The sequence below is a fragment of the Monopterus albus genome, unplaced genomic scaffold, assembly GCF_001952655.1.
Source record: "Monopterus albus unplaced genomic scaffold, M_albus_1.0 scaffold58.1, whole genome shotgun sequence".
Classification (NCBI taxonomy): domain Eukaryota; kingdom Metazoa; phylum Chordata; class Actinopteri; order Synbranchiformes; family Synbranchidae; genus Monopterus; species Monopterus albus.
This window is the reverse complement of record NW_018127938.1, coordinates 1,837,307-1,846,919: the sequence shown is the minus strand read 5'-3', so window position 1 is coordinate 1,846,919 and position 9,613 is coordinate 1,837,307. Positions and strand designations below refer to the sequence as shown.

The 9,613-nt window shown below is 40.1% G+C and overlaps 1 protein-coding gene across 1 annotated transcript in view; it reads left to right on the top strand.

The window, feature by feature from the left end:
- The window catches only part of lurap1 (leucine rich adaptor protein 1), a 15,326-nt gene extending 6,357 nt beyond the window's left edge, over positions 1–8,969 (top strand). Inside the window, exon 2 of the mRNA XM_020602801.1 lies at positions 2,609–8,969. Coding sequence (XP_020458457.1) covers positions 2,609–3,493 — 885 coding nt within the window. The 3' untranslated portion in view covers positions 3,494–8,969. The remainder of the gene's footprint in view (positions 1–2,608) is intronic.
- The last annotated feature ends 644 nt before the right edge of the window (positions 8,970–9,613 follow it).

Sequence of the window (9,613 nt, the reverse complement as noted above, 5' to 3'; positions counted from 1 at the left end):
TGAACACAGAACATGTCAGTCAGGAGCATGCACCTTCCTGACTACCGTGCCACCTCAGTCCTGACAGGTATGGAGTTACTTTTACTGCCAGCCTCATTAGACACTCAGTCTCCACCAGCCCAAAGGCTCAAATCTAAACCTCACCCCAACTGTCTGTGTGCCAGGATGCCAGGGGTCTTACAGTCATACATTCACAAAGCACAGAGCTGTGGTGGTTGATGATCTGCTGTTACTCATCTGGCTTTATGTTGTGTGTTTAATGTACTGTACAGTAGAGGTAGAGAGATGTGATGGGTAAGCATGGAAGATATGTATTTGTGTTCTATTTTTTATATCTTTATTGCCTCATGCTCTTCTTTTCTTTGCCCTTGGCCACATTTTATTAGAGTCTGCCAGTGTAATTTAGCAGACAGTATGACTTTGGCATCAGTAGAGTTGCACCACATTTACCACACAGCTCATAAGTTCTATTGCAAAAGCTCCAATGTTCTGCTTCATCTCCTGTCCCAGGTGAGTTTTCTGCTTCTCAGCTGATGTATATTTCTATTAACTGATATTTGATGTTCACAGCCACATTATGGTGATTCAGCTCCTATCCAATGACAAAAAAGTGGGTCACCTCAAGTTTAATCGTCTGTGCCTTTTTGGAAAAAGACGGTTTTTGGTTCAAATTAAAGTCATGCTTAGATTAAGGTTTGGTCAGGGCTGGGGTTAGAAATGTAATGGTTATGGTTTAGCTGTGGGTACCCTCTAGGTACTTAATGTAACTGAACCCAGTGGGGGTATTTAACCACTGATCCTTATCAGCTTCCTACAGTGTGAGTGCCTACACTGACTTAGAGATGAATCAAAGTTTTACTGCGTAGCCTGTGGTGCTCACTGTCCTGAATGGTGACGGGTTCAAACAAGGGTCAGCCATGCAGAGATGACAGATTTTAACTGTAAAAGCAATTGTGTTTTCCTTGTAGATGGAAGAATTTCTGGCTCTTCAACACACTCATTTGTTTTGAGCACTGACCTGGATGGTCACAAGGTGCTTTCGGACCAGAGGAACTTTTTCATAGCTCTTAGAACTATTGGAAAAGTGTGCTTTTTGTGTGTTCATACTGCAGGGACTGAGAATGACAATCGTTCCTAGAGCACAGTTTTAAGGGACTATTTTTAGCTCTTGCTTCAGGGTAGGTACTCTCCAAGCACAGTAGGAACCATGAGTGCCATACACGCATGTTGACTGCAGCCCTGCTAACTGCCATTAAAAAAAAAAGAAAGTCAGCTGTGCAAACAATAGTGATCAACAACCATCACCATTGAGATAGGGAGCTGCAGTCTGCCAATGGAAGCCTCTGCAGAGGGTTAGTGGCTCTTTATATAATCAATGTTAGCAACATATAAAGAAAATACTGGTGATGTAATAATGGAATGTGTTAACGGCTGCGAGGTTGTTGGCTAATCGCTAACAGTCAGTCAACTTATGTCACTTCAGTGTTCCTTCTGATGGTGTGAATGCCACTGGAAAAACAGCCCATGAAGAGCCCCCCAGTGGGGTAGTCTGTAGAACTAAGTCCCTAGAACTGTTTGGTCCGAAAGCACCTAAAGGCTCTCAAAGTTCAGAGGGTTGTGGTCTCAAAGTGGCTTAAGGCCACTGCCCTTTGAATAATTGTTGGCAAAGATGTTACATCTGTGGCTTTTGATGCACAGTGAGAGACATGATCATAAAGAAAGAATATGATGTGAGGGGAAACTGATAAATACTGGGAAAGACTAAAGGCTCAAGCTTTGAGAGCAACAAGTTATCTGCAGAGCCGGGTGGATATCATCAGGCTGAGCTCTGAATGTTGCTGCCATATATCACCTCTTGGCCTGCACTTCACCACAGACCTCTGCTTATGTATTCAGGGAAGGAATTTTCCATGACCGCAGTCATCTTTTCTTCTTATTCACCGTTTAGCACACACACATGACATTAGAAATGACATTAGAAGACTGTTGTGGTTGTTATTTCTGATGAATCCTTATTTTATTTATACCAGATGACAGGGTGACTAAATAAACACTGGATGACAGTTTGCCCATTCAAAGCCTTACTCCAGGAATGTAGTGTTTGTCTGGACTTTGTCTTCAAATATATCAGATTTCTGTCTCTTAGCAGCCTCTCATGCGATGTTAAGTTTGATAAATTTCCTTGTTAACACACAGTTAACAAACTCATAACTTCACCATTCTTCTCTAAATATACTTTTCCTGCTTTTATTAGTTTGTTCTTCTTTTTCTTTTCTTTAATTTCCATCTCTAAGCATTTTCCTCTGTCTTTACCCTATTGTATCCATACTGGTTCCAACATGTACTCAACCTGCCCCACTGGTAATGTTCAAAGGTTTAACAATGTCATAATGGTGTTTCCACTCATCTCTGGAGCCAACGCTCACAGATTAAATTAGAATCCTAGTGGTTCCCCAGGTCTAGTGTGTGTCTGATTGTCATTTATAATATTTTCTTTCCTATTGTGATCTGCAAACTATCCAAATGTAAAAAAATAAAAATACAACTCAACATTCAGCTTTACTGTCTTCGTGTGAATTCATCCACAGCTTCTGTTGTTTCTTCTCAGGCCCACTTGCGCTCTGTGGATGTGAAAATCTTGCAGCAGTTGCTGGCTGTCCATGAGGGCATCGAGGCAGTGAAATGGCTGCTGGAGGAACGCAGCACCCTAACCAGCCGGTGCAGCAGCCTCACTAGCAGCCAGTACAGCCTGGGCGAGGGCCCGGACACATCCTGGAGAGGCTCCTGGAGCAGCCTGCAGGACCCAAACGATAAGCTGGATGACATCTCCATTGGCAGCTACCTGGACACCCTGGCAGATGACATGGATGAGTACTGCCCCTCCAGCTCTGAGTCTGTCATCTGCTCTAACACACCACTGGTTTCAGAGGCTAGTGTAGGAGGTCGGACAGGGAGAGGCCCTGGGGCCACAGTTACAGCCGCTGGGACAGGAGCTGAGGTGGTGATGAAGCCTAGCAGTGGGGTTAAAAGTGGTGTTCGAGCTGGGGCAAATGAAAATGAAGTTGCGGCTGGAAATGGAACAGAGGTGAAAGGTGGACCAGGCACTGGGGTTACCAGTGGTGGAACTGGGATTGTTGCAAAACCAGCAGCTCCTGTCAACTCTTCTCCAGTTAAGTCTGAGGTCCCTAAGAAAGATGCTCTGGTCTGGACCAAAACTGGACAGACGAGTAAGCAAAGCCCCATTTCTAAGGACAAACCCCAGATGCAATCTATCAAAGTTAACGGTGTTCTGGAGAAACCAACCACGCAAACAGGCAGCCCAACCCACTCCAGCCTCAGCGAGAAACTGGGAACCAGCCAGAGCCCAAAACACAAACCTTACAAAAACGGCAAGATTGACTTAGATACTTGCACAATGAATGGTAAAATGCATCGGGAGTACGATACGCACTGGCGATGGGTGCAGTCGCAGGAAGATGTGACATTTTTGTAAGAAGGCTAATAACAGAGAGGATAAAAGCAGCTATTGACCATTCTGTCCAACATCAAACACCAGATCCCTAAAGGTTAGAAGGGTGGACTGCTGTTGTGACATGCACATAGTGTGGCTTTCCTTGCTGAAAGACACTGGGTTTGAAAAACAAAGGAACATTTTTGTTCTATTGATCCTTTCTGTGACTGCACTAGCTTGCTATAAAACACTGATGTCAGTAATAAGGAGGATGCATATAACAGGGTTTTGACCACATTTAGCCAAACTGGGCTGCCTCACACAAGCTTAGGAAAATCTGTTTTAAAATCCTGTCAGTTTTTCTCAGGATCTTTCTTGACATTCCTTAATTTTAGTCAATTTTTAAATGTTATTTTAGTTTATTTCATTAAAAACAAAGCACAGAGGCATTACTTTCTCCTATTCATCCAGAATAGTAATTCCCACAGAGTACATTAGTTTCATATTTAGTTTTGTGGGTCATCTACAACACTAGTTTCTTTATTATTATCTTTTTTTCTTACTTTTTGGTTTGTCAAACACTTAGCTATGAGCCATTCAACCCCAGAACTTTAATTTGTCTTCCTAGATTGTTTAATTTGAAGGCATTGTAGAAGAAAAAAGGAAGAGTATCCAATATTTCACCAAAAAAGTATAATAATATATGATATAACAACAGGTATTTTACTTTCCTTTAATTTTTTTTGTGACACCTGATCTCGAGGCACTGGGTTAGAAACCACTGCTCTATAATAAGCATCACTTTGCACTGATACAACCGATTGTACTCCATTTAAGTTAGCAGTAATAGTATGAGTCCAAAGTTTTCCCCTTATGAACCTCACAGAAATGACATGCATTTTATAGACCTTTATTTCTGGGCATTAAAACTGAACAGTTCCAATGGTCATAGAGAGTATTAGACGATAAACTATTAACAACAAGTGAAATATAATTAATTAAACACCTAGGTGATAAAATGTTAAGCTAACATTTGTGTGAGTCAGTATAGAAGACAAAGCAGTGAGGTTTGTATGTTTCTCTCACTGAAAATCAATATACCCACTGTTAGCGTTTACCTCTTTGTGGAGCTAATACCCTCAGTGCATAACCAACTATCTGCAATTTTCTATAGTCATCGAATTGCAGTACAGCTACTCTGTCCATCGGGTACTAGTTGTGACTGGTTGTAGGCTAATCCTGAATATGACTAAATATTTTATGTTTTTTAAAATTTATGGTAATTTATGTTATTTTTTGAAAGCAGATTTTGTGCCTGGTTAGTGTAAACCTTAACTACATATGCCTGTACTTTCCTTCCTGAGATGTCTGCACTGTTGTTACGGTAATCCAAGTTTTTTTCCACTGGCTTTGGCTTTTATTATTTTTGTCTCTTCCTGGCCTTTGCTTGCATGTACAGATGGCTACACCAACAGCCTGTGTGCTCTTTAGTGATGAGTGGTGAATGCGTAACGTAGGCTGGGTCGACACTGCATGCTCTGTGCTGAGAGCTTTATTAGTTGCACTGAGAGTGTGGAAGACACAATCAGAAGAAAAGCAATATGTGTTTAACCCTTTCCACTGGCTTACATGAACATAAACAAATAAAAACTAATAATAATATTGGTTCTTCAGGAGTTGACAAGACTACTGACAAGGAGGGGATGGGTATGTGTGTGTCTGAGCACAGGCGGCCAGTCAGGTTCAGATAAGAATAGACCATATGTTTTCAAGTGTATTTCAGTGTTACGACACCTCCTACAACTCTGCAGTAAATAATATTAATGTCAAAGGAATAGTGAAACATGGTCCCTAAACAAGGGGAACAGATTAAATAATCAGTCCACGTCCCTAAAAGCTCCTTGTAAAAATTTGGCCTACCCTTTCTTCTAATTTTACATGACCTTTCCGAAAAAGCTGACATTTAAAGTGAATTTCTTCCTTTGTCTAGTATCTTAGGTCACTTCTGTACCACTCTCATGTTAATGAAGGGTTCAGATTGTTAATGTTTTACTTGAACTACAACTTTAGGGCTGAGAAACTTTTGAAACTTCTTCAAAACTAGGTACTGCTACCGAAACGAATAAAGGTTTCTGATGCAATATAGTGACATTTCAGTCAGTACAAGAAAAGGTTTAATGCACAGCCCCAGTTCCTTTGGATCCTAAATGCACAAGTAGATCATTTCATGCCTTGTTGCAAATACTTTTTACCTTTTTTTTTGAGACACCATGTTAACCGTTTGCTAAGTCCTTTTACTCTGGTTTATGTTGCTACATGTATGGTTTGTGTTCTTACACTGCACACATGCAGTTTACAGATAAAACATCTTAGTAATTTTTGAATCAATGGGTCCGTGACTTTAGACAGAGGTAGAAATGAGGTGCAGGTTTCTCATTTCTAGCTAATGACTTTATTTAGCTGTGTGAAATGACAGCTGTCCCTGGCAGATTTTAAACCAACATTAACGTTATGAGTTGGATAAAAATGCCAGCTGAATTTTTAATTATTCAGCTGACTTGGTTTAAAGAAGAGTCTTTTTAAAGGATCTTAAATATACCCTTGAATGCTAAATATATGATTATCATGCAAGCAGAATGAGGCTAACGTTAGGGTGCCTGGTGGACAAACCCACTGTGACGTCAGCCATTGATTTTCTAAAGAGAATTTTGAAGCTCAGGTCTGGTAGTGCTTCACTCCGCCTGCTACAGCAAAGATGTGAAGCATGAGTTTCATTTCTCACCGTCAGGGGTTCACTAGGTAAGTACAAGTAGCTGTAGTGGAAAGGTAGCTGGGCATACAAGGATTAATGTTAAATGTTTAATCCAGCCTTACATTTCTACACTTATTGCTCCTTTAACCCCTTTTATCGCTTCAATATGAGGAGAAGGGCTTAGCAAACAGTCAATTAATAGATAATGTCCATGTAAAAAAGTTAACTGCTTCTTAACTGCACTGCTTGCATTCATATAATGCAGCTTGTAATAGTGTGTCATGTTTAGACAGTCCATCTTATTTCACTTTCTGCTATGTTTCACTGTCTCTATAGGCAGCTACAGTAAAATGGGAAACATCTCCATTTGTTTGAGCCACCTCCTCCTGCCTTTCTTTGCATCCTACTTTCATTAACCACACTGGTTTGATGGAAATGTTCAGTCCGTGCCAACACACACATCATGCACACACAATGCCCTCTCACTGGAGACAGCACCATAAAGCCAGCACTGCAGAAACAGGCTAGTCTTGGAGACATGCACGGAAAGCTGAGCTAAGCTGGACCTTGAACACTTAGATGAGTTGGAACCATTTTAAAATCCCCCTTTTCCCTTTCTCATTATAAAAAAAGCACCTACCCATCTCTGGATATGTATTTGAGCTATGGAAATATAGGCATGAAATCGTTTGAAACCTTCTTCCCTTTTGGACATATGTCTTGGCTATAAAGCATTACGACAAGCCAAGGAGACCGTCTGCTCTGCTAGTTTATTTTTTTCTTTCTAAATTAGCAGTCATATTGTAGAAATGCAAGGAACAAACCTGTAAAACACATTTCATGATCCTATAATGTGCTTTTTGGGAGATATATTGTAGGCCTAATAAACCATCTTGGGCTACAATGTTTCCACTGAGCACATCCAGTCTAAAACTAGAATATGAACAGTGTTTTAAATGTCTCTCCTTGAGAGAGATTTAATGTCTGTTGACAGCTCAAAGTAGTTGCTAGGAGGAATCACTTGTGGCCTGATTGTTGTGAAGGACAAAGATGATAACTTGTTTGTGTATGTGTAATATCTATCAAGCATGTGGAAAATACCTTTCAGTCAAAGCTGGAACTAAAATATCTCCTAGCTTTTCAGAATTTTTATAACGCTGCAGGTTTCCTCCCTAAACCCCCGTGCTATTCTTTAATGATGTCCCGGACTTATCTTAATACGTGGTGTTTAGCTTGGCTTCAGGTGCCTGGCTCCCTCCAGCTATTTTGGGCACAACATAAACAGCATGATTACATACTGTAGACGAGTGGATACCACATTGTTGCCATGACAATGCAGCTCTGGTGGAGGCATGAAACAATGTTTAGTGAAGTGCCAGTAGCACTGACAGTACTGGTACTGACTGATGGCAGGTGAGGTGATAGCTTATTACCAAGCGAGAAACCCAAAAGCACTGATTTATGGCTAAATAACATTTTCTCGAGCTACATGATCACCAAGATCAATGTGCTCCTTCATAATCTTGCTGTCCAAAATTTGTTATTGATGCCTTTTTAGCTGATCAATAAGCATTAATAAACAATCTATAAAGCCTTTAGTTGCAATGTATAAACATTTAATTGGTGCTTTGTTGTTGACCCCATTTTCATTATAATCTGTTAAGCACAATCAAGAAAATTCAATGCCCACTGCAATAGCTATTATATAAAAAGCATAATGATAAGCGAACCTGAATCACTATGGCTGCTGCAAAAAGCATTAATTCAGGAGAGAGAAAGTTAAATATGTGCAAAACAGTCACAGTCTTTCTTGCCAAAAAATGGTTACTGTGCTTTCTCCCTCTCAGTACAATATTTAATTTCCTAATATAATTATTAGGAAATTAAATGTTTTACTTCTCTGAAACTAACAAAGAGCCAATGTTGTGTTTTCTTCTGATGTAATAAAATAAAAAAATGTTATAGAAATTGTAGTTTTGAGTCATGAAGAGGCAGAAGCCGGCCAAAATAAACACAAGTCAACCATTCAGTGGCATCTTCAGACGATACGGTATGTTATGAAGAATAACAGGAAATATTATTATCATATTAGGCATTCAGTATTTTGGGCCAGTGCATGAAATCACTGTACACTATATAAACAGCAGTCAGTACCCATATCATTTCCTTTTTCTTACCCTCCTCACTTCTTTATTCAGCTTTAGTGCACAACCTTGTCACCCTCTCTATTGGCAATCTGAAATGTTGCCACGAGTATTGGCTATTTTGGCAATTTTTGCTGAAAAGCTGAAAAACAGACTGGTTGTGTATCCCTGTAGACAGAGTACAGGGATACACAATGAGGTGAGTGATGCAGCTTGCAGCTAACAGGAAGCCACCACTCCGGCGTCCTGCTGCTTTCTTCCTTCTTCTTACACATACAAACGCACAAACAAGCATAGTTCATCCCAGGAGTGCTATGGATCTCTAGGTACCTGACAGCTCCTGAAAGCAAGCATTAAGCATTTCCTTTCCTTCAGTCTTATTTATATTTTACCCTTGTGTGTGTATGTGTGTGTGCTGCTAGTTCCAACTGTTCAAAGATATGGAAGTGAATTGAAATGAACCCCACTGAATACACAATGGGCTCTGAACCAGGTCCAAAACCTTTTTTTTTAGTGGAAATGTTCAACAAATAACTGATTATGTTCAGTGATGTGTAGAATTATATTATGCAGTATGTAAATTATATAAGCTTATTCAATGATTAAAGATATTTTAAATGTTTTTGCTTGCATTTATTTATCAACTAGGAGGTCACAGTAACTCTGCTGATCAACACATATTGAGCAGTTTGACCCTCTGATTCTTTAGTTCAGGGAAATGCTGACAACAGATATTTCCCATGAGAGAAAGCAAATAAGGAATTCAAAGCCAAAACATCTCCTCTATCTCCTGATCAGCAGCTGTTTTTCTCTCTCCTGACTCCTTAATGCAAACTACTCTGAGTGCTTTCAGGGAAGCTTTTGTAGATTCCCAATCAATACTTGGCCCACAAAGGTTCATCAATGCCGCTCCATTAGCACTCAGAGCAACTCAATGGCCATTTCCCAAAACAACTTTAAAGATGTTACAGTTTGAAAATAGAGGAAGTATCACTGTCATTCACAAAGCAGGTAACTGAAAGACAGTGTATGGGTATAGGGGAGTGAATAACTCAGATATGGAAGAATACAGTACAACAGGGCCATGGGTTAAGTTTAGCTCCAGTGGTATTTGATCGTGAAGTGCTTGTCAAATCTGCTGATATCACCCAGCGTGCATATTTAATGAGTGCACAAAAGTCCAGTGCTCGTCATGTCTCCTGTTCCCCTAGTTGTACAGCTCGGCAATATTAAAGTTTGTGTTCCAAAAAGGATGGCCAGTATCAT